Below are 26,439 nucleotides of genomic sequence, written 5' to 3'. Positions count from 1 at the left end.
CGTAACGATTAATTTATCGTTGGACGACTGTCGTTTCTAGCTGTTCCCATTATAACGTCGTCACTGCAAAAAATGTCGTAAACGAAAGTAAGTCGTGTCGTTCTATATGTGAACACCTCCACTTAAACATATAAGCCACGACACTTAAAACTACACGATTATCTGTCGTCACGACATAGTGGGAACACGCCCTAGGTGTTCAATCGTCTAGGGGTAATTTAACACTGATTCACCAGTCACCACTTTGCGATTGCACAACTAGGTATAAAAATACTACTTAAATTCGTATGGGCAGTAAGGTAAATAAAAGTCTTCGTATAGAATAAATCATATATTACAACAGTTCGTCTACCGGATGGCACTATTACTTACACTACGATGTAGCTACCTACATACTAGTACTCTTACAATTACAACTAAATCATCACCAATCACTTTAAAAGAAACTTTCAACTTTCTCTTATCAGCAAATTAGAACAATTTTGAACAGTATAAATCTACTGTAAGGAACTAGATCTCATGTAAACCTTAAATTAGGGCTAAGACTTGAGTACTAAGTTTTGAAAGAATAAAGAAATTGGTGATAATTTTATTGTTTTTAATTAAAAAATATGAAGTAATGACAAGCATGTTTAATCGTTTACTGAACATCGTTACTTAATTAAATATGAAAATTACTGTAGTACAATCATTTATGACGAAATTTATTAACATTTTTGTGATTTATCGTATGTCTGTACGTAAATAACTATTTCCTTTTTTAAATATATTTATGAAATATTAACTAAATTTAAAGTATAAAAAATAAATTCCAATTTTACAGAAAAATCTTTTGTAAAAAGTATAAGTTTTTGGTAAATACATCCAATTTTAATAATAAAAATAAAAAACAATTTTGTACAATATTTTTGGTATAAAAACTCAAAACGTAACAATAAATTAAGAAAAATACGAATTAGAAAAAATATTTTTTAAATACGTAAATATTATTACAATATTTTACAATTTATTAACATAAAGCCCTTATTTCACAACTACTGAAAAAGTATCGGACACTTTTCAGAAGGAATTTCAACAGTTATATTGTTACTTTATCTGCCGGATAGGTTAATCGACACTTATCCATCAGTCAGAAAACGGACTCTAAGAAAAGGTAAGTCATGTCTCTTTTCTATGGCTCTTATAAGAAAAGGACAACATTATGTTTATATTTTTCTATATAATTTTGCTATATAAAATTACGTAGACAAGAAAGGTCATTAACCCTTTTATATGAAATAGCAACAACAGCTATAGTATTGTCTCTTTTCTTTCCCTTAGGAGTAAAAGAGACGACAAGCTATTTCGATTTCGTAGGAAGAATGCGTCCGGCGCAAATATAGCACTTATTCCCATAGAAATAAGGTGTATAAAATTACTTGAAAAATATAATAAAAAGTCTCATATCACAAGACAAATCCTGGGACCTATAATATTCTCTTTTAAAATTGAACTATAGACGCTTATATTGGTATTAAAACGGCCGTTTTCAATACTCTATCCATCCACCGTTTACTAAAGACAAGCATTATCTACCATTTTATTAATGGATAGCAATTCTGAAATCAATTAATGATAGAGCATTTTGACGTAATCTTCAAATAGTTACGTTACATACTTATATTACCTTACATTGTTATATAACACTTAAAAGTTTGATTACGTGTTATAAAACATTATTATGTAACCTTATGTTACTCAGTGTGTACGCACCATAAGATACGTTATCCATCTGTAGTCTTGGATAGAATATTGAAAACGGCTGTAACATCTTAAGAGCAATTTCTATACACTTACCCTCTTACTCATAAACGCTCTATAAACCTATTTTAGTTATGAAACTACTATAATATGTTTTCTCTTTTTCATTTCGCTAAGTAGTGAAAGAAACAAAACACTTTATAAGCCTTTCATAACTTCATGTGTTTTTATGAATAAGAGGGTTATTCTTATGTACTATATGTAGGAATCTCTTAACTTACGCAGACTGCTCTCATCTCGTTGTGAGAGGGTTTCAGTTGGTGATGCTTAATGGTCCAGGATACGAAGGTTACCGGAGACTATCTTGTTTTCCAGTAGTGCGCCTGATGGGATGTCGATACGATCGCCGTGGTTCGCGATTATAATAACTGTACCCTGTAAAGGAAATAAAGACAATTAGTTAGAATAATATCGCAAATCAACTAAAATGACAACAAAAAACTGTAAAACTGAGTTTTCGAATATCCTAAGAACCTATACCGGGAATTGAACCGGGTACATATGGTGCATAGGTGTATGTATGTGCCGTATGAACAGACACCATATTTGTGATAACCATATTTGATAATTATAAAAAAATTTAACCCATTAATGTCCCACTGCTGGGCAAGGGTCTCTTCCCGTAATTAGGGAGGGGTTAGGCCTTGAGTCCACCACGCTGGCCAAGTGCGGGTTGGGGACTCGATTTGATACTATATTATAATTTAGTATTATCGCCGTAGTTTAAAATTGCTAAATTATGCAACACCAATGATTATTCTCTTCACTTAATGTACAAATAAACAAAAATATAACCTCAAAATCCTTACCTTCAAAGCAACGCCTCTTCCAAAAGTGACATCACCGGACACAGTCAGATGATCCAACTCGATCAGATCAGGTATCGTCGCGAACCTGTTGAGGAACTCCTTCACCTTCGCGAAGTGATTGTCTCCCAACTTCACCAGCGGAGTGGACGGGAACATTCTTTGAGGAGACATCACTAGCGAGCCGTGAGACAAACTGTACAAATTCGACATCACTAGCAAGAGATCTGATGTCTTCTTCACCGGCAAGAAACGGCTCCGAGGTACATTGACCCCAATACCACCTTCAAAGCACTTCATTGCAGCTCCTACAGCTGTTTCTAGTTGAATAACATTCATACCATCAGCTAAATGCTTGTTGTTAACTATAATCTCCATATTCAAAGATCCCTGGTCTACTACTCGTTGAATAGCGTCCAATTTCGCCCACAAATTGTTTGTATTGAAAAATTTGAACTGACTGACTGATTTGAAGTCGTCCACGTGTTCTTTCGGTACTTGAGCTATTTCCAGCAGTCTTAACTTATCCTCGTACTGTATTAAGGTACCTCCCTTAACGTCGGCTCTGGTCTTGTCAGTTACTTCCATGACGAATTCTGAGATGGGTTTCTGAGGGTCTGGGTTGAGGAGTAGGTTCAAGATGTTGAGGTCGACGGTGGCGCCCAGGTTGTCGATGTTACTGATGAAGCAGTAAGTCCTGCCTTCTTTGATGAACTTTTGCAGAAGACCTGAGTTGTGGAAGGATTCGTAGAAGTCACCGTGACCGGGTGGGTACCACCTAGAATGGAGATATATTTTATTTAAAACTGTTCGTGTATGAAAATATGCAGTATTATTTGCGATATTTTAAATTTAAAATGCAGTTTTTTAGAATTTTTCCATTGTTATGTGGGAATAACTTAGTAATTAGCATGTTTTGTTTGCATTCACCCAAGATATTCTGCTAATATTTCGACGACATTTATGTCAACATATCCTGAGTAAATACGTATATTTATTGAAGAATGGAAATATCTCATTTTGTCAGAAAAATTAACAGTAGAAGCAGTTCCGAGTTGATCCTGAGGTGGCACAGTTAATGTAGGTAAAACCTGGTCCACAGCATAACATATAGTATCTAATACTCACGTTTCAATATCAGCCTGTACATCAGCATGTTGCGGCACAGGCAGCAGTGACTCTCTATTGATACGAGGGTGGCAGGACTTGATATACGAAGTCTACTCTATTACTCAATCAGTATATCAGTCTACTCTTCCTACTAGTCTACCGGTCTACTCGGTCTACTCGGTCTACTTGGTCTACTCAACATAGAGTATCAGATACTCACGCGTCAATATCAGCCTGTACATCAGCATGTTGCGGCACAGGCAGCAGCGACTCCCTATTGATACGAGGGTGGCAGGACTGGTTGAAGGTGTGGATCTCCAGCTTCAGGCCCTGGTACTTCCTGATCACCTTCTGCGTGTCCTCGTCAGTGTTGAACGAGTTCATCAGCACTAGGGGTACGTTGCATTTGTAGGTCTTGTTCAGATGCTGGAAAAAATAATTATGAGCATGAAAATCAAAAATTTCGATAAAATTCTATGTTTTAGTGAAGTTTTGAGACTATATTTTATACTTCGTAAACATAACTAAAGCTGAAATGTTAAAAAAAAACTACGTTAACAGTAAATAAATTTAACTAATTAATTCGAAACGGTTTTGTGGCAATTTGAAAAGTCTCAACCAAGGAAAGTAATATGATAATTAAACAAGGTTTTAAAAAAGTCACATCTACCATAGTTAACATAATCCAACATTAATTATAGCATCCTCTTTACACAGTTAAGATATCCTTACTTTATCTTTATTTTTATAAAAACAAGATGTGTTACTTACCTCAATCTGCTGCACAGTCAAATCCAAGAACGTGAGGTCATTCCTCACTTGTATCACAGACTTGGGTCCCTTGCAACCCATGGACGTGCCGAGCCCACCATTGAGCTTGACCACCACGAGTTTGTCCAGCATGTGGTGTACATTGTCCGTGGTGGGGGTCTGGAGGGAGGAGTAGTCGATCACGGCGCCGTCGGGGAGCTTCTCGATCTTCTCCCATGTTACTGATGGACCCTCTAGAAGATTCAAAGAAAGATGTTAATAAAAACATAATACATGTAACATTAAGGTTGTTATACTTCAAGGTACAGGTAGATATATAATACACACACGTTACGCCATTAATAAATGTAAAAGGTGGCAAAGTGCTAGCTATTTTAATACCAATTCTGATGCTAAAATCTTTCTGCAGAAGTACAATTGCGGGATAATTAGATTATTTGCTATTATAAATGAATTTAGTGTTACTTCACGGCAAGTTTCAATCATTTATCGTAACAGTGGCCAAGAAAAGACATAGCGAGTTTAATATAATATGGTGATAAGTTGATAAATAATATGGAAAATCGCTTTTTGACAAATACGTTAATGTTAGTAACTAATTGAAGACCGAATCGTACCACGTCTAGGGTCCCCTAGCATGGTGTAAAGTAGACTGCTCTAAGTTATGACTTTCAGCTACGCTCAGTGTTTAGGTCATAGGGTCTATTAGGGTTGTCTCAAATACATCCTGTCCACATCAAACATTTGATACATTTACGTAATTATTATAAAAATATTAATTATATTATACACTAGCTGACCCGCGCAACTTCGCTTGCGTCGCATAAGACAGAATGGGTCATAATTTTCCCCGTTTTTGTAACAATTTTTGCTGGTACTCTGCTCTTTTTGGTCGTAGCGTGATGATATATAGCCTATAGCCTTCCTCGGTAAATGGACTGTCTAACACTGAAATAACTCTTCAAATCGGACTCGAGATATTATAGAAGTAATAGTTGAACGTAACTGTATTAAATTACCTTTTTTTTTAATTTAGTAGAAATTAATTTTGGACTCTCAGAACAAAATCTTTGTTATGATTTTAACAGTATAGTCTACCAACTTTCTACATTTTATGTTACAATATGCGTATCATTATAGAACTTGGGCCAACTTGCATCCAAACTTCGTACAACCCTATCAAACTATGTATATGTTTCGTGAAATCTTATTAAGAACAATAAGTTTGTTTATAATATGAGACAAAGGCTGACTGTGTTTTTACCGAATCTGTTCACTGAAGCTCGGGGCACACCCTCACTATGTTACAGCTTAACTAGACAAGAATATTATGTAGAGAAGACCTTGTTACTGGACAAGTTGTATAAACAAATAGCCCTTTCAGCAGAATCAGCATTGCTTCTAGAGCAGTGGTTCCCAACCAGTGGTACTTAAGTAACCGGTATTCAAGTCAAAATATGGTCCGCGAATGATTCTAAAATTTTAAATTTTCAAGGTGACTATTCTTTATTTTTAATATACTAACATAGTGGTCCCTGATAACAAGAATAATATAATTGTGTACCCGGACTAAGAAAAGGTTGGGAGCCCCTGCTCTAGAGGAAGCGGGTCTTATAGCAATGCCAATTTTGCTGACCTAATAATAATTATAATCACAGCCGAAATCGGCGGTCAGTTTCAGATTTAAATCTTTCTTTAGATCTTAAATTGAACTAAAAATAATAAGAAAAAACCTCTGCCTCTAATATCCCCAGCATATACAAAAATACATTTAAATTTTCCCAGCAACAAGCCGGCACACATAACAACCGTGTGTAATACATGGCCGACACACGACACGGTCAACATAACACAGCACTCGATAACAGTCAATATTGACCTCGCGATACAGGCTGCTATCGCGAAATTTCGTAACTCCTGATAATAGTATCACGTCATTATCAATGACTGGGCATGAGTGTGTCAGTTGTTCAACCAGTGGGAGTTAGGTCGATGACATGATATTAGGTGCAAGAGGCGCTCACAGCCAGTAGTGCCTACCGGTCGGTAAATGATCTCTGGGTTAAGCAACCGTTGGCACAGTCATTCTATAGATGAGTGACCGCATAGTGGTATTTGAACTGAGTCTCCGTGCTTTGGAGGGCACGTAAAAAGTCGGTCCCGGTTGGTGTCAATTAAAAAATGAAACGCATATTTGTATCAAAGGACAAAGTTGAAATAAATATCTGATTTAAATCGCAATAATTAGGACTTTGGACTTCAGTAACCAGGAAAATCCACGTATCTACTTCTAATGATTGACAATAAAAAATGAGGCTAAATTATTGCCTGTGGCGTTACTGCATGACTTTCAATTTAACCGATATGCTGACTAAGTACTCGTTCTGAGGGAGCCCCTCAATCTAAGCCAAGTGGATTTTGACATCATTATTAGCCTGTATTCATCTATTGCAGATGATTAAGTTAGCACCAGGTAGAGTGAGCGCAATTTATTTTAATTTTGACCTGCGGAGTCATGAGGAGACAGTCGGAGTTTTATTATTATTTATAGCATCATTAAAACATTTAAAAATTCTAGGTATCGATATACGGGTATAGATCTATATTGGTATTTGGGTACAGGTATCTTATCTCAGGGATGGAAGTGCCGAGTAGTGGCCGACTTACACTTCAATCACTTTTGATCCTTTTTGTGATACAAACCCCTCCTTTGCTACTCCAAACGTTGAGAGGCAAAACTTATTATACTCTTTAAAATATAGCTTGATTAAAATGACAGTTCTAAGCAAAACAGATGACACAACTTTGTAGTGACGTCTAACGAGTATTACAAATTGAAACACGAAAAATCTGTCTTGTCTAGCATTATAACTATTTTTTAAATACAGATCCTCAATAAGAAATCAGAATAATTCAGTACAATCAGCCTTTAAACTAAAAATCAGTACTATTTTCTTTAGTCTTAAAAATAAACCTAATAATTTTCAACCTCTCTACAAGGCTACGTCATGTTGCAAAATTTTTAGTGAGGAGACACCATAGATAAGAGTAAATCGACTGATTAATCGTTAATCGCGAAGTACACTTTGATACTATTTGTGACCAAGAATTAATAATTAATCTCCAAGATTGTTCCAGCGATTCTGATGATACCGATGAGAATGATACTGATTTAGGATGCGCACCATTAGCTGCGCATCCTATATTACTATCATCCTCATCCCTATCATCAGAATTGCACCATTAACTGAATAAATTAATTTTTTTTAACTGTTTTCATTGTTTTATATAATTGATCCTAATTAATACTAAACTAGGAGAGGTCTCCGTGCGGTGTTAAAAGTAGGGCTGGTCGTCCTATACGAATTTGCTTAAACAATAAGATTCACAACAACAATTCGTAAAAAGGTAATTCAAAAATAATTGAATCGAATATAATTATTTTAGATTCGATTTTTTCGCTATCGATTTTGATCAATACTTCTACAACCCTAGTCAAAACAGTTTGACATCTGCCATTCTAATCAAGCTATATTTTAAAGAGTATAGTCGTGCTATGATCAGTAGTAGCCTATAATCTTCTAGTTTGGGGTATCCGTATCCTAAAAGATCTATTCCTTTCTATTCATTAGGTATCAGTAACTTACGTTCAGCCAAGAATCTGCTAAAAAGGTTCTTGAATCCTCTGAACTCCTTCTCAACATGTGGCCTCTTGTTCTCGGGGACGGCAGCGAGCAGTCTCTCGAGGTCCACGGCCAGGCGCGCGAGGGCATCGCGCTTTGTCGCCTCCTTGAAGTCCCGCGATCCTGACGGAGTGCGCTGGTGGCTACGAATCTGAAGAAGAAAGATTTAATTGGTTGATGTTTTTTTGTTTCGGAAGAAGATTTTTCTGATTATTGAAATTGATGTAGTTAATCGAAATGATAATATGCGCGCGTTATATTTTAAAGGTATTTTATAATCAATTTATTATAATATCTTGGGGGTGCGGGACTATGCATGTCCTCAAGAAACGTTTTAAGGAACATTTTATTATTTATTTACGCGTAGCCTCTATCAATTTCTAAATCGTGTTGCTAGCACACCGACTAGTATGATAAATTAGTGCTACATCATTGTCTGGTGATGAATATCGATGAATCAGACAAAATAATTTATAAGCATGCTGATTAGTATACCACTATAGCCCGGCAACTTAGCAGAAAGCATCAACAGGCATGATTTATCTAGAGTTTAATTTATAATTATGTGTATGTCCAAATAAGATAGCTGTATCAAACAAGTTACCATGACTTCTTATCAGATATGTCAATAATTCTTTGTTTTGTATATCTTCGCCATTCGCAAACCATGCATAAAAGGGTTTATTCCTAGGAATCCCCTCTAGTATTGTCCTCGCGGTGAATGGGACCTTTCTTCTACTCTCTACTAAGTTGTAGGACTATACTACACGTACAACTATAAAAATGCGATAATAATGTTAATTTTATACTTATACGGTGTTTAATCGATTTTATAGTTAGAAAACTGCGTAAAGGCAACTTGAAAATGTTATCGAACTCTTTGTTTCATGGTTACTGTTTATCAAAGGAATTAATTGGCAAGCAAGAATGATAAATTCAGAAAATATAATATGTTGATCTGTACGTCTATACTTCTGTCGTTTCTGAGAATAACTCAAAAGAAAGTGTTATTTTGCCTAGATTAGTAGTCGAATTGGAAAGGCCTCCCTCGTTTGGGAGGAGACCCTTGCTCAGCAGACAGAAATGGTATAAATTAATAAAAGAAGTGGGATTTGTGGACGCTATGCTCAGACTTAAAAAAGGAGTTTCTAAGTTTGAATTGTATGTGTTGTATGTGTCTGTTTGTCCGAGATTATCTAACACTGATGAAAAAAAAAACGTGTAAGTACTTTTCATACACGTCTGTAGTACCTATATAAATAGTAAGTAAAATTTATTGAATTATCCCAAAATAAGACTCATAAAGACCTTGTAGAACCAGACACTGGTTCAAGACTTCACATTTCTTCAAGAACTGTTTGAAGACCTATCAGTCACGCAGAGTTCACAATGAGGTAGAAAAACAATTTATTTATCTAAAAGCATATTCATGTCGACCTCACGATGTTTGTCGATAAAACCAAGATGTCTGAATATTTACATTACTACGTAATTTGTACAAAACATCAATTATTTTGATTTCGTGACCGAGGAAGGTTAGACGAGAGAAATATAGCCGTATATAATTGTAAGGTCCTGTTTTAATCGGTTATTATATTATTATGTTGTTATTGAAGCTTCCGGTACGCTATCATAATTTCTAAATGCCAAATAACTTCGGATACTATTATAATATTCGGCATTCCTTATTAAAACCTTTACGTGATCAACAGGAGTAAATTATATTGGCTCTGAAAATTTGGCTATGTTGGCTTGGCCTTAGTGCATTCAGAAATACTGTTCTGTAGCATGCAAGATGTCTTGGGTTCTTCCCCGGATCGGGCTGGACTTTCCTTTCGGCAAAACTAGCCCGGGAGTGTAGTTTCGACATAGTAGCTTAGAAGAAGCTTTGCGTAATAATGCGACTTATTTTTTTTGATGTTTGGTTACTAACATTTCCGGTATACGGCAGTAAACTCGTCCCCATTTACTTGGGACTTACATTGTAAATAGCGAAATGAATGATATTCATATTTCACACATGTCTACCTACACCTTTAGGTAATAGTAATATGATAAATATTATAACGTCAACTAAAAGCATTATGCGTGCGATAAATTTTACGCAGTTCACTGTTACAATGAAATATATTATTACTATCTAGATAAGATATATACATAATCAGTTTATCTATCTGTATATCCACATAGAAACACATGATGTTATAACATTACGCTTGATACACAATAATATCAGCAGGTGTGTCTGGCACACCCACTTTTTGCACTCAATTTTTTGGTGCAATATATTGCTTACGAAGTATGACTATTCATTTTTCTTTGGCTTTTTTTCAAATTTTCCTCTTTTCGTTTTTGATCTATTTTCCTGTCTGTCCCCTTCGTTATCTTAATTAAGAAAACTAAGTTACATTTTTCGGGCGCCGTTATTAGTATCGCAATTACTTTTATTGTGGAGTTTTCTATTTTTTCCTGTTGACAACACTACACAAAAATGTTTAATTCAATAATTGCATCATCTCTACTTATGTTATAAATACGAAAGTAGCTCTATCTATCTTTTGTACTTGCCAAAACCACTGAACCGATTGTAATGAAACTTTGTACCGACATCTGACTGCGTGAAACCCGAAAAAGGATAGGATAGTTTTTATCCTGAAAATTGTACGGGAACGGGAAGCTGGGCGGTTAATAGGCAGATATATAATCTGTAGTCTAGTAAAGCCAGTTATAAATACAAACACGGTTGACAACTATGTAATATGTATGTACTTATGTAACGTCAACTACTATGTATTTATTTACATACATAACGACAAAGGTCATAGTTTTATTTAAATACGTAATTAAATGTGTGAAATCGTTTTAAAGAGCTATTTGTGATGTTTTTGCGTAGCGAACATTCCATGCGAAATATTTATAAATGAATTGCAGTTATTCTTATAAAAGAATTGAAGATTTCTAGATAATTTGACAATTATTGTGTCAGTATTGCTGTTTTAAATCTAATCGGTATTATTTATTGATTTATAAGGAAAAACAAGTAATTGCTCCAATGCTAGACTTTAGATCTTTTTACCAAGTAGTTGAAAATTAAAACCTGCAGTTCAAAGCCAGTACATAGATTAAAAACTTTATCCCGCAAAAAAACGTTTGACAGAAAAAAGTATGGGATATCTGTTAAAAATGATGACTGGAATAATGTTATCTGATTATAAAAAATCATCATATCAAAATATCAGGGCTTAGTAATTCAGGATTTTTACCTATGGCTAATCAGATAACTACGGATAAACAAACATCACATAAGGTTAAAGTAACAATAAGATTTTCTGCAATATTTTCCTTCGCTGTTTAATTGTTTTTTTTACTGATTCATCTATTTCCAAGAAAAACTAATATTCCACTAGTATCGCACTAACTTTGTGAATCATAAAAAATATTCAAAACCGAATTTAGTAAATAATTATACGCTTAATTAATAGATAACGCCAAAATCAAACGGCAAAGTCAATATTCACCGCGAAACCCATCAAAATCAATTATCCCTCAAATTTTTCAAAATTCTCCACTCTTCTAATATAAAAAATTAAACTCCAAAACAATTTAAACATACCCACTGGCGATAAAAGGGTGTATCTCCGTTCATCACAATAATTTTAATACACGAACTAACTGTGGTGCACAACACAGGTACTCGCAGGCTTTATCACCGAGTCACTGAAGTTAGATATAATAATGGAAGGTCTTATCGCTGCGTACGCGGTGTTTGTATGAACACATCATTGGATAATTTGATACACCATGTTTTTTGACTTTTTTATGGAGTTTTTTATGCTCATTCATGTAGGTAGGTGTAAAGTCGAGTATAAATGCATAGCACGTAGATGATCCAAGATTTAAACATTATTGTGAAATTGGTCGTGAAGATTTCAGTTGCATAAATCTATACTGAATTGGTGATTTTCTGCACAAGTTTTTTTTTTCAGTAGCTGCTCAATTTTGGTAACATTCCCACGAAATTAATGAAAAAGTTGCTTTTTGGCACATTGGTAGGAATGATAATCATACTTGGCAATATGAGAATGTGGGGTAGTTTATCACCTTTTACCCCATAGAAAAGAGATTCCCAACCTTTTCTTAGTCCGGGACGACTTTTATATTATTCTTATTAGCAGTGACCACTATGTAAGTATATTAAAAATAAAGTATAATAAATCATCCTGAAAATTATAAATTTTAAAATCGTTCGCCGACCATTTTTTGACTTCCACGGACGACTGGTTGGAAACCACTACCGTAGAATAATCAAGCGAAAATCCTAGACCAGTAATAACTAATACCAAAATAATAGTGCGATTAGTAAACAAGGTATAATCATGATCCGCCTGATAACACGATAATAAGACGCCATTGACTGTACACCTACTATTACCTACGTGTATTACTGTGTGTATTATATGAACATTTACATGTTTAATCTAAATAACAATAGATAACAGCTAACAGACGTTTTACATAATAATATTGTTATAGTTTTATGTCATAAATACCATTTGTGATGTTGAAAATGTCAATATAGAAAATGGTGTGCATTTAGATAGATATTATAATGTTCTTTTAGTTGCACCCGAGTGGTTTATTCAAGATTTTATTTTAGACTAGCTGACCCGCGCAACTTCGCTTGCGTCACGTAAGAGAGAATTGGTCAAAATTTTCCCCGTTTTTGTAACATTTTTTACTGGTACTCTGCTCCTTTTGGTCGTAGCGTGATGATATATAGCCTATAACCTTCCTCGATAAATGGTCTATCTAACACTGAAAGAATTTTTCAAATCGGATCAGTAGTTCCTGAGATTAGCGCGTTCAAACAAACAAACAAACAATCAAACAAACAAACTCTTCAGCTTTATTATATTAGTATAGATTATAGGACTTAATTTAGTTCCTAGGGGTTTTCTCCTGGTATTATGTAAATAGGGCTTAAATCAATATCAAGTAACCAAGCAACTGAGAACCCAAAACTATGTTTTCTATACAGTTGCCTATTATATGCTCCATATGGTTTTTCATCATCCTAAGAGCTAGCCAAGGGTGGCTACTTTTCTTAGTGCTATTCAACTATGAATGTTCGAACCCACAGTACATAAGGCTTGCCGTTATGTTATGAAGTTATCAGTGCTCGCAATGTTAACTGCTTGACTTTATGTATGTATGTATGTATGTGCTGGTAACATTGACCACGGTTATAAAATTATCGGCAAATTACTTTTTAATTTATAAACTATGCTAACATTGGAATTGGCTTGCTTTTGCATGAGTTTTTGTATAAAAATTGTCACAAAAGAAAACTAGATATTGTGGCCTATGAACTTTTCTTTGCCATATTGCATCTGAACTTTATTTGCTGGACTCTTGGTGCTAGCCGTGAAAAATGGCGACAGCAGAACCTTCGACTTCAATTACGTCACATCACATTAATTCATAGTCTATTTAAGTGCTAAGTACCTCATTAATTTCGTAAAGTATCACCCACTTACATATAAGTGTTCTATTAAGATAAGTCACCGTTACAATAATTATAATCGTCACTTACATGTATCTATACTAATTTAGTGCTGAAAAAGTTATTAGTTTCTTTAACCGCACTCACGTCTGAAACTACCAGTTCAATGTACTTTTTTATCGACTTCATTTTGTCTGTGATACCTACATTCATGAGAAAGGCTACACATCAGCAATTAGACTAACGGGAGAAAATAAATCATTATAAAAACAAGTGAAAACTAACCTTCTTATTCATAAAAATATAAGTATGAAGTTATGAAAGGCTTATAAAGAATTTTGTTTCTTTCACTCCTTAGCGAAATTAAAAAGAGAAAACATATTATAGTAGTTTTTTAACTTAAATAGGATTATAGTGTGTTGATGAATACGAGGGTTAATCTTTTGTAGTAGAAATTGTTATTAAAGCCCTCATTAAATCAATGTGACAAGATGTATGAATATGAAAGCAAGGGAGGTTTGTAAGGATTGTACCAAGTGGCGTTCTTTGGTCAATAGCTCCCTTTACACACACTCTCTATCAAAAACAACAATCGCACGTGAAAGAGCACACGTGTAAAGGTGTGCAAGGGGAAAGGAAAGACAACGCGCCGCGCTCATCTGGCAAGGACCGCGCTGCTTTCCCGCGGGTTATCCTGTACTCTCCTAAGAACGTCCGATAGTGTGTATGCCTACCCCTAAAAAGGCGTGATTTTATGTATGTATGTCAATAAATCACAGTTCTATAAATAGGTGTGCACGTGTCATATCTATTGCTAACACTATTGAGACCAGGATGAAGCAAATAATTCAATTGTGCTATCTAGTTCACAAGATAAACTGCAGTCGTCTGTACTACACACTAATGACTAACGTGCCAGTTAACTTTGTGTGCCTGAAGATAGCAATAAACAGCTGCGAAGGTGTGAAGTAAATACAAAAGATATAGACATGGATTGCGGGTGGCAGACGTATAACTATGTCGGTGTCTTTTGCAAATGACTGCCTCTGTGGCGCGGTGGGTAATGTATGCGACCGCCGTACGAGAGGTCTCGTGATCGAATCCTGGGTCGGGTCAAAAAATATTTTCTGAGAATTGAAAAAGTTGTATACAAATGTGTGCAAAACATACTTTACTATTACTTATCGTAATATTAGATTATTACAGCTAAAGATTTTTTATTTATTTTTTAAGCAAAGGTTTATGCACAGTCAGCGTTACCGTAAGCTCAAAATGTTTTTCTGTCTTGCAATGAAAAAATGGTAAATTAGTATTTAATCGTTGCAATGAAAACACGCACGTTAATCACACACATATTTTGTGTAAAAAAATGTTCCAGTCCCAAAATTCGTACCTATAAAATCCTACTAATAGTATTAATGCGAAATTTTAAGTGCGAATAGATGTATGTATGTATGTATGTTCGTTACTCTTTCAAGGTAAAACTACTGAAAGGATTTTAACGAAATTGGTAATTTCCCGGGGTAATTCAGGTTATAAGCTATCAGGGTAGCTTATAACCTGAATTACCCGGGAAGTCACGCGGAAGAAGACGGGGGTAGAAGCTTTTCTTATATAAAAAAAAAAAACAAATAATTTAGCAGAAAGCCATTAAAAATGACATTTTCTTTTCGCGTTAGTAAGTGCAGGCAAGGGAAACTATGCCCCTACAGCCTCTTCGTATAGCTTAAGACAAAACACGTGACAACATACGTCAAAATAGTTTTCCCGCGCAAATAACTGTCATGTAGTAAACTGTTTACTACTATGTAAGTAGTTATCACTCGGTAATGTTTCGTTTCAATTATTAAGCGCGTAGGGCTATCAACGTTTTACTTTGGTGGAACTAGTTATTGCCTATGTCTTTTGCTGTCGAGAGAAAACCCGACGTCATTCCTGGAATTAAGTTTTTAATCATTATTATTAAAACACTTAATTGACCTTGGATCAACATTTTTATTTATCAAACGCATAACATAATTGCCAGTCCAAAAAATACGAATAGACAAGAACTAACTTTTTTATTTAATGCCTAGATTTTGAAGTCGCAAGAACATGGCGGATATTCCATTAAATAAACTTTAACAAGAAAATGGATGATAAATTAATTATCCAATAAAAAGGATCTAAATAGTTCTGTTCACTCACAGATGGTTGATAGGTTGATTGTATTGCTGTAATTGGCGTTAATAAAGTGCGCAGTTGTACATACATACATACATACAAACATACATACATACATAAAGACCTATTAAACTATTGCGTAATGGCTGCCAAGGTTGTCAAAATAGTTATGGGAAGAAATCAAGGTGAACTTTGTTTAAGCATGCAGTCTTATAAGATTCACAGATAAGTACTGGCTAGCTGCTAGATTACTGTGTAAGATTTTACAAGAAAACTTAGGGTTAACTACTTCAAAATACCTATCACAGCTAATTAGATAGAATTTGGCAGATAGGCTATCTGACACCCGTTTATTAGCTTTAAAACTGGCCATTATACCACTAACTACTAATACTATAAGCTATCCAGCGGTTTTCTGAAAGAATTTAATATATTTACGAGATTTTTGGTTTATTACAGTTATTTTTTCGATTGTTATAGGTAAGGCTTGCTACACATATTCAGTTCGGCATTATACATCCAAGTCGAGCGGCAATGCCGAATATGTGTAGATAAATGTTCGGGAAAATAACACCCAACATAACATAAAACAAAACGACAAATAATTCTTCAAATTGAATACCCAAAATCGGAAACCGATATTTGGGAGCCTATAAAGCTTAAGTTTAAGATGGATTTAAATGACTATTTATTAAAGCTACAGTTTTAAATTATGTAATGCAATTAATATAATTAATTAAATGTAAATAAGTGCGTATCTTTAGATAGTATTGTCGTCATGATAAAAGGTCAATTTTATTCCACTGCTGTATCAATAAAAGGTCAAAGGTGTAGAAATATTTACGTTAGAAGATAAAGTGACGTGACAATAAGTAGATATTATAATGAGAAATGTCAATAAATCTGGATAATTATTGCGGTCTCATAAAAAGAAAATATCAATTGTCTGTCTGTCTGTGTGTCTGTCACCAGGCTGTCTCATGAACGGTGAAAGGTAGACCGTTGAAATTGTCACTGATGATGTATTTCTGTTGTCGCTATAACAGCAAATATTGAATTGCAGAATAAAATAATATGTTAGGGGCTCCCATACAACAAAAGTTTTTGGCGTTTTTTATAGCTAATGGTATGGTATCCTACGTACGCAAGTCCAACTCACACTTGACCAGTTTTTCGACTTTTTTTTGTAATACAGTCAATCTGGGTAACTTCGAATCATTTGGGTAACATTGACAGTGGGAATATGAACTAGTTTCGATTATTTTTTTATATGAAACCAGCACAATTGATAAAAGTTTATTTCAGTTTTGCAAACTTTAAATATTATTTTACGCGACAACCCTGCCCAGCAATTTTATTCACACATGGTCGTCTATTTAAATGACATTGCAATAAAGAGCGCTCAACTACTACACTACGATGGCGCACATACATATATTATTATATCGTAGAACACAATACACATACAAAGAACAATAGTTATATTTTAACTGAAAAACAGAAGAAAAGGACTATATTTCCGCTGTAAAGCTGAAGTCTACTTAAAATATTCTCTGTATGTTTAAAATATAATATGGTTAAAAATCGTCAGTTGCGCTTACCGGTCGGTAAACGATCAGTGGGTTAAGCAAACCTTGGCGCGGTTATTTCATAGATGGGAGTTGCATAGTGGTATTTAAACTGGGCGTCTCCGTGCTTCGGAGGGCACGTAAAAAGTCGTTAAGCCACGTCAAAGGCGATACGGTAAGAAGATTTTTTCTGAATAACGTATAAGTTCAGTTTACTTAATATGGCCTTATCTATGTATGGTCTGTGTTTTTCAGACGTTTTAACTGTGACGGCCAATGTTGAGGTCATCAGTAGGTCAAACTCCAAGTTACGTATTAACTTTAAAATCCTTATCATAGTGACTGGACTTAATGAGGGTTTTTATTCTGTTTGTATTAAAACAGGAAGCTTGGATTTCAGACAATATTGTGATATAAATTAGTAATAAACTAGTAGGTGCAGTCGAAAAAAAAGCAAAAAATCTCGAGCAGTCTCTAGAACCCATTAAAAAAGGTCATGTTATGTATAGTTTGAAGATAAAAATTCAGCGCACGCATCAATGACAACATCACTATTCACTACGCAGAAATACTACTGCTTTATCAATCGTCAGCTGAACGACCGACAATAGAGGACAAATTAATTAAATAACAAACAAACCTTGCTGAGAATATCCATTGCACTAAAACTTATTAAAAAGTTAATAAAAAAAAAACACAACGAACTGTCACTGAAGTTTTGAATTCAAAACAGTTTTGGCGGGAGCGAGCGCGCGTACTCACTCGGGACGCGTTATGGCCGACTACAGAACGCAATGATTGCGACAATATATAAGTAAGTAGTTGATAAGTTATCGTTGATGCCTCTTGAACTACTATTAACTCAGATGATTTGTAATATTGTCTATAAGTGAACGTGTCATAAATAGAGAAACATATTCGAGTACGGAAAAAAGGAAACTTACGGCCATTTTCAGCCAAAGTAAAAATTGCACTTAAGTTTGTTGAACAATATTGGCATTTTTACTTTACCCCTATACTTTGGCTGTTACTTTTGACAAAGAAACTGGTCGTTAGACCTTACAGTTCGTTAAAACTGCAATTTGCCTGTATTATCGGATTATTATACTTACAAAAGTACGACAATCCATCATTTATAACGAAACACACTAAATAATTACTTGACTAGTAAAATTAAGACCGCAGCCGGTAACTCTTTAGTAAGAAACTTCCAACAATATGCATTGCATACAATAGACTCATTTATTTATGTTCCAATAATATTATTGTTGAAGCACGAAGAGGAAAATCGTATTTTTCATAAAACCGCAAGAAACCCAGATTTATACATCATCGGATTTACATTGAAAGAATCATGTAGCTTTAAAACTAATACTGTCGGACTGCTGGGCAAGGGTCTCCTCCCGAAATAAGAGAATGTTTTGAGTCCACCAATCTGGCCAATTGCGGTTAGAGACTTTACATACCCTCCAGAAATGCGTTAAAGACCTTTTTAGGAATGCAAGCAATCATTAATACATCTTAAAAACAATTCCAGTTCTTCCACTATTTCTAGTTCAATTTGTTTAAGAACAGGGGGGTCTAAGCAGAAAAGATTACGTTATTTATCGCTAACAGTATGTATGTAAACCAAGTCAAGTAGGTACCGAGCATTTGAAATTTCAAGTCCAAAACGAAGGGCCTAGATCTGTAAGTGACTTAAAACATTAATTTATTAAAATATGTATTTGTAAAACTCTTGCCTTTAGCAACAAGAATTCTCGAATGAACTAATATATCAATTTTAAATTAATTAGTGTTTCAATTAGTTCCTAATATCGTTTGCCAACTTCCATGGTTGGTTAATGCGATAACAAGATGGTGCGTTTTACTAACCAATAGCATAGAAATAAATCAGCTCAGGCTTTCTTCCAAACTATGTTGGAGACGGCTTCCAGTCTCACCGGATGCAGCTGAATACCAGTGTTTTCCATAGAGCGACTGCCTATCTGACCTCCACAACCCATGCAGTTACCTGGGTTATAACACGATACCTTTCGGTTAGACTGTTTGTCAAACTTTTACACTTCTGACTACGGTTAACGACTGTCAAAGATCTTCGAAAATGACAGCAGGGACCCACAATTTAACGTGCCTTCCGAAACTCGGAGGAACTCGATGTGTCACCATTTAGGTCACCACGCCGCCGCTAACATTGTGTCGGGTGGTCGTGGGTTCAATTCCCACATGCAACATTTATTTGTGTGATCCACATATAATTGTTTCTAGTCTGGTTGTACTTTGTGTCCGTTGTTTGTATGTTTGTAAAAGTACCCGGGATACAAGAGCAATTCTTCAAACGGAAGTTGTCTTCAAAAAAGAAACTAAAAAATAGTCCGTTTCATACCCTATGGATAAATGTCGGATAATCTATTTGACAGTTAGTGACATCAAATGTATAGAAACAACTGTCAAAATTACACCTGATAAAGGTAACCAACACCTTATCATCTTTGCAGAGCGCAATACGCAAAATGTCTATCAATTTCATGTTTCAATATAAATCACAGTTGTTCATCAGTTTCTTCAAGATAATTTGTATTGCATCAACATAATACGGTAGCCACACATTTGCTGTGTCAGCATACATCGTGAAAATATACAAGTGAATAATCATGGCTGACTGATTGATCTGTTTATCCGTAATCAAGCGCCTTACATCGTCAGAGATTAAAGAATATTACAAACACGCCCATTTTACAAGCGTTTAATCAATTGTAGAGACTGCCGTCGGAAGCGCCATGAAATTTTCTGTATCTTTTCAATCTATACTAATATTATAAAGCTGAAGAGTTTGTTTGTTTGTTTGTTTGTTTGAACGCGCTAATCTCAGAAACTACTGGTCCGATTTGAAAAATTCTTTCAATGTTAGATAGCCCATTTATCGACGAAGGTTATAGGCTATGTATCATCACGCTACGACCGGTAGGAGCAGAGTACCAGTAAAAAATGTTACAAAAACAGGGAAAAATTTGACCCATTCTCTCTTTTGTGGCGCAAGCGAAGTTGCGCGGGTCAGCTAGTCATCAATATATTTAAAACTCTTCCGTTACTGAGTGACTGATGACTAAGAGAAGATCGTTGGATATTTGGGGTTGGATTTCCGGGTCTGGCAAAGTGCTACTGGTATTTTCTAATTTAGGTATATAACAATATTTCTCAATAGCTGCCCGGAGTTTAGCAATGCGTTCGAAATATGGCAATAGGACTAACATTGTAGATTCAGTAATTGTATTGTAACAACTATCTTAAGTGTCATAATTTTACCTATATGAATAAATGTTTTGATTTTGATTGTAAATGGCGAATCGTGGGTGTATTTCATACACCTCTTCCTACAATTTTTGACATAACTAACCCGATATGTACCCCTATGCATGTATTTACGTAAAATAAAGCCAATTTACAAAAATCCTAAATGTCATTATTAGAGCTACATTTTCCTTTTGAAGCATAACATTGAATTCACACAATATCAATAAAACTATAGTCTGTTCGGTAGTTTTCGAGTCCATATAGGCGTGAAAAGGGGTCTTTGTTATATTTATTACCTTAATCTATATGTAATTTTATTATAATAATCGATTGTGATGATAGATAATATGCCTGCTTATAACTCTTTCGCGCAAAAACTACAAACCTGGGTATTTTTACCCCGAGAAATCTTTTTACGAGGAAGAATTCGCCGACAAAAGCGAGTAATCTATTTAATTAGTGTACAAATATATGTTGCAGTAGGTACTTTAAATCATCAAAATATGTATAATCTTGTTGTATTATCCTGAACGGGAATCGAACCCACGACATCTCAATAAACTCAATCAACAAACTAACCATTGCGCCACTCCCGCCACGACACATCATTATATATTTCCAGAACAAACACCTACGATGGAGAATATTTCAATTAAATCAACATTGATATTTGTTCAGTCATTAACGTTTATCTGTTGTGCTTATACTCATATTTGTTCGTCTGCTTTATGTTATCGACACTATCAATACTCGACTTATTATCAGCACTATAGATTGTTCGCGACTTCGCCTGCGTTCATTCATAGATCATTAAAGTAGTCCATAGATCATTAGGCAATTGCGCTTACCGGTCGGTAAGCGATTTGTGCGTAGGGCAAGGTTATTTTAGAGATGGGTGGCCATGTAGAGGTATTAAGGCCGAACACCTCCGTGCTTCGGAGGCTCGACAAAAGTTGCACCTGGTTGTTGTATCTTAAGATATAGATAGATAGAATAGTCTTTAAGCCATGCCAAAAGTTCTTCAGGCGGCTTGAATAACTTTGACACTAAGATGACACTAACAGCTATACCTACGATAAAAATATTTTCCGTGATTTCCTGAGAGCCTAGGGCCCGGTTTCATCACATCTGGATAAGTGTCGAATAGCTTATCTGAAGGGTTTTAGGTACCTAGTTGTTTCCATTCATTAGCAGATAGGTTGTGTATCTGGCCCTAAGTGTAGCTTAATAATGATAATGCAATGTCTTTAAGGAAATATTCGGCTATGATAACCAGCGTCGGTCTTACTTAACCCTTAGTGAAGACCTGCTTCGAAAGCACTTTAAGACCCTCAACTTTCAATCTTCACGCAACTGAGAATTTCTTTGACAGAAAAACTCACGAACAACTCTATGGCTTAACTCCAGGTAGCAAACCGAAATCTTTGCGCAACAGTTACATATACAATCCTTTGATAACTAATTGAATGACTTAAGCATTTTCTATAAACAGTCTAGATTATGCAATACACTGGCTTTTTACACTACCTACCCCCTGAAATAAGATGTGCACACGAAGTGATATTTATCAATATTGATTGTCATCGCTTACGCACCGCTGACTTGCAAAAATTACATAATAGCCACTTTACACACACACTCTATCGCGCATGATACAAAATCGCGGATGAAAGAGTGCCCGTATAAAAGGTGTTCAAGGGGAAAGGAACAAACAAATGAATGCGCAGATGTTCAATTGATAAGAAAATAAATTACAAGAATGTATCTTAAAGTTATCCAAGTAGTATTATTCCCATCGTGCCACAAGGTCCTAGACACTAGACAGGTCCATTACCCCTTACTAGTAGTATCTGCCGCAAATAGCAGTCAATGCTGTACAGACAAATACATTAATTCATTCATTTTTAACACCCAAACTCGTATCCGAATCGAACCTACGATGCAGGTAAATTGACCTTGACTATTGTACCATACCCACACTCAGTTCTTAGCCATAGTTACGTAGATATTTCCTCAGTCAAATTAAAATTCTAGAATAAAATACACGGCAAAAAGATAAACATACAGCAATTTAAAGATCATTAACTGTTGTTGTAAAACACACAAGTGCATCATAAAACTATTTTTAGAGATAAAATCAACATTGTGGGCCGACTGTTACAGTATTGGACGCTCGACTTCCGTTAAATATTACGCAAAATGCTAACATAGTTATCGCTCGCAGTTTCAGCCGCATTTAATGGCAAGTGGTCCAGAATTAAGCTTTTTTTTAACTACAACTCCCGCACTAAATATTGCTCTTGTGTCGAGAGACTTTAACAAACATACAAACAACGGACCCGTGCAACGACAGACCTGAGACTACTATTTGTAGATAGCGCATATATTTTTTCGAGTGGGAATCGATTTCGTGACCACCAGACACACTGGTAGTGGCGTGGCGTTCAACCACTGCACCATGGAGGCCGACTAAGGGGGCTTGAGGTTTTGGAGCAAGAAGTTTACTATGCCTAAGAGTTCATCCAGGTATCATGCAAAAGTAATTATCTTATGTTTTAAAAGGGTTTGAGCCTTCAAGCTCCTACTAAAAACACGCAAGACTCCCGCAAACGTTATCACTGATACGGTGACGAAAGAACATACAATAAAAAATCCAAGTTTCGTATCAGTGATTTTGGTTTAAGATGTGCATCAGTAAATAGTTTGTTTCGTCTTATTGTATAAGTGAATACTATGTAGGTAGGTATATGACTTTGCTGGTACTATCTTGCATCATCTTACAACGCTAATTAGCAAATACTTCAGCTGTACGAAATATTTCCATACATTTTTATTAATAACTATGCTTTGTTTGCATTTCATGGAAACATTTTGAAAATATAATATTTTTCTTTGTTTACATCTCTAAGAAATTGTTGGAACCATGAAAATGTGAATTTAGCATTTGAGATTATAACACGACATCACACCAGTTCTTCCTGGAGGTAGGTATTTGTTTTTAGGGAAAGGACATTAAGCAATTTACGATTTTTTTTTTTTTTTAAGTTATTTTAGTTAAAAATATATAATCATCATTCCACCTAGAATTGTTAGAACCAATAGCAACACTTTATTAGTATGTTACAAGCACTTATTAAGCTTTTAATTGTTAGAAAAACAAATTATACTCTTTAAAATATAGCTTGATTAAAATGACAGTTCTAAGCAAAACAGAGAACACAACTTTGTAGTGACGTCTAACGAGTATTACAAATTGAAACACGAAAAATCTGTCTAGTCTAGATCATTATATCTATTTTTTAAATACAGATCCTCAATAAGAAATCAGAATAATTCAATACAATCAGCCTTTAAACTAAAAATCAGTACTATTTCTTTAGTCTTAAAAATAAACCTAATAATTTTCAACCTCTCTACAAGGCTACGTCATGTTGCAAAAATTTTAATGAAGAGACACAATAGATAAGAGTAAATCATCTGATTAATCGTTAATCGCGAAGTACACTTTGATACTATTTGTGACCAAGAATTAATAATTAATCTCCAAGATTGTTCCAGCGATTCTGATGACAGCGATGAGGATGATACTGATTTAGGATGCGCACTATTAACTGCGCATCCTATATTACTATCATCCTCATCCCTATCATCAGAATTGCACCATTAACTGAATAAATTAATTTTATTTAACTGTTTTCATTGTTTTATTTAATTGATCCTAATTAATACTCAACTAGGAGAGGTCTCCAAGCGGTGTTAAAAGTAGGGCTGGTCGTCCTATACGAATTTGCTTAAACAATAAGATTCACAACAACAATTCGTAAAAAGCTAATTCAAAAATAATTGAATCGAATATAATTATTTTAGATTCGATTTTTTCGCTATCGATTTTGATCAATACTTCTACAACCCTAGTCAAAACAGTTTGACATCTGTCATTCTAATCAAGCTATATTTTAAAGACCATAGTAAGTTCTATTATGCAACCATGATAAATATGACCAACTCATGCAAATATAAAATTCCTACTCTACATTAATTGCTAAGCTAAGTAGTAAGTCTCTTATCCTATTAATTAAATGATATCAATTAAATACATTTATCTAAATAACAACTAATTTTATCTATAACATAAGTCTATTAAATTATCAAGTTAAAATTTATCTAATACTAATCCAGAACATAATCAAAATTATTCATAAAAATGTTTTCTATAAAAAATACTAGGCATTTACTTGTCTATGTAATTTAAAACTAAAAATGTTTAAACCAGAGACAACAAAGTATAATTTAAAAAAATCTACCTACCTATTTTTGAAGTAAGAAGAATTTTAATAACAATAAAAAATACACAAAATAACATTAGAAACCACAACCGTTTTCTAAGGCTAGCTAAACCTAGACATATAACATAGAATATTACATAATTAGTTATATTTTAACATACAGTCACGCTAAGTTAAGCTTACCGCTGGCTTCAGCCTGCTGTCATCAGCCTGTAAGATTAATTCATTAAAAAGAATTTAAGCATAGATAACTTATACCAATGATATTATAAAAAAAAGATCAGTGACCATAAATTTTATAAAAATTAAAGCATTTTAAATTGAGCCTTTTTTTATAAGTTGAATTATATTATTATGTTCAGTAAAAATCTACCTGTAAAAAGTTTTACTGTAATATAATATCATTGATCTATACCAGTTTTAGGCAGATATAAAAGCAGGAAACCACACAATTAGATAAATCAGATTCGTTTTTATTACAGAAGTATACCCATAATAAGCACACAATACTGCACACACAGCTAATACAGGTGCATAAATATAATGAAGGTAGTGTAAGAAAAGTATAGACACCTACTCATCTGCAAATACTGTTTATAAAACTTTTTACATAAATCTAATCATAACAAATATGCTTCAAGGACAAAGGCCTCTTTAAGGTAAATAGAAATTTTAATTATACTCCTAACTAGGTGTAGTTGTTTTAAGAATCGATCGAAATTTAATTTCCTGTAATAATTATATATTTATTTCACTACAACACGTGTTAAACAAATTACGCAACAGTTATTTGAAATAGAGCCAAGTCAGCCAAACTTCGTCAATTTCAGAAATAGGCGCCAAAGCATTTTTTACGCAGTTTTTTTTATGCATCAGATGTCAAACGCACAACAAGTGCGACCACTTCCTGGTTTTGATGCGTGCGTAAAAACGTGTTATTACTGCAAACTACGTGTTGTCTTCGACTAATAAGCGAAGCTTAATGATTTTATGTGACCCATCGACGACCTCTAAGCTCTGACAAGGTCACAAAGATAAATAAATACGAGTAACAAACCTATTGGCACTCGTAAGATAACCCACACATTCATCAACAACATAGATAAAAAGAACTATTTATTACCTTCTTATCTGCTTCTCTGGCGTCGGACATTATTCCTTTAGATAATAATACTAATACAATACGAGATAATCACGGCAAACCGAAATCAAGAAACGCGGTGTTTGACCTGTCAACTTTGACAGCAATTCGGCAAGTCTAAACAGATGATTGTCAAAAACGTTTCGTTTCATTTGCAATTTATTATGAGCAGGTGATCTGCGTCGTTCAGTATACCCTTTTTAATGTCAAATTGATACATACCGACTTCATTTCTTGCGTAGATCACACCCGCACAGAAAGATTCTTAACCAGACAACCGTGTCCGCCGTATAGGCACACCATATTGTGCTTTT

The 26,439-nt window shown here is 34.6% G+C and overlaps 1 protein-coding gene across 4 annotated transcripts; it reads right to left on the bottom strand.

The window, feature by feature from the left end:
* Positions 1-316: 316 nt before the first annotated feature.
* On the bottom strand, positions 317-26,243 carry UGP (UDP-glucose pyrophosphorylase). Of its 4 annotated transcripts, XM_076128299.1 has the most exons (7): positions 26,108-26,243; positions 25,168-25,194; positions 8,135-8,321; positions 4,488-4,720; positions 3,937-4,142; positions 2,610-3,384; positions 317-2,175 (listed from the first exon to the last, which is right to left on the bottom strand). In XM_076128299.1, exons 1-7 carry the CDS (start codon positions 26,135-26,137, stop codon positions 2,068-2,070), a joined length of 1,566 nt encoding a protein of 521 aa, XP_075984414.1. In that variant the 5' UTR covers positions 26,138-26,243; the 3' UTR covers positions 317-2,067. The 4 variants fall into 4 exon arrangements, with proteins under 4 accessions (XP_075984414.1, XP_075984417.1, XP_075984418.1 ...); XM_076128302.1 differs by lacking the exon at positions 25,168-25,194 and having other exon boundaries at positions 26,108-26,238; XM_076128303.1 differs by lacking the exons at positions 25,168-25,194; positions 26,108-26,243 and adding an exon at positions 18,045-18,204.
* Positions 26,244-26,439: the final 196 nt, after the last annotated feature.

The sequence above is a fragment of the Anticarsia gemmatalis genome, chromosome 21 (assembly GCF_050436995.1).
Source record: "Anticarsia gemmatalis isolate Benzon Research Colony breed Stoneville strain chromosome 21, ilAntGemm2 primary, whole genome shotgun sequence".
Classification (NCBI taxonomy): Eukaryota; Metazoa; Arthropoda; class Insecta; order Lepidoptera; family Erebidae; genus Anticarsia; species Anticarsia gemmatalis.
The sequence above is the reverse complement of the archived record's forward strand: the minus strand, read 5'-3'. Positions and strand labels throughout refer to the sequence as shown.

What these genes read in the sequence shown, in the direction of transcription:
- UGP (XM_076128299.1), bottom strand. Translation starts at nt 26,137, where the DNA reads ATGTCCGACGCCAGAGAAGCAGATAAGAAG. An exon ending in ACAGCAGGCTGAAGCCAGCG is followed by an intron (nt 8,322 to 25,167) that starts GTAAGCTTAACT and finishes TTTCTTCTTCAG; the next exon opens with ATTCGTAGCCACCAGCGCAC. An exon ending in GAAGAGGCGTTGCTTTGAAG is followed by an intron (nt 2,176 to 2,609) that starts GTAAGGATTTTG and finishes TTTCCTTTACAG; the next exon opens with GGTACAGTTATTATAATCGC.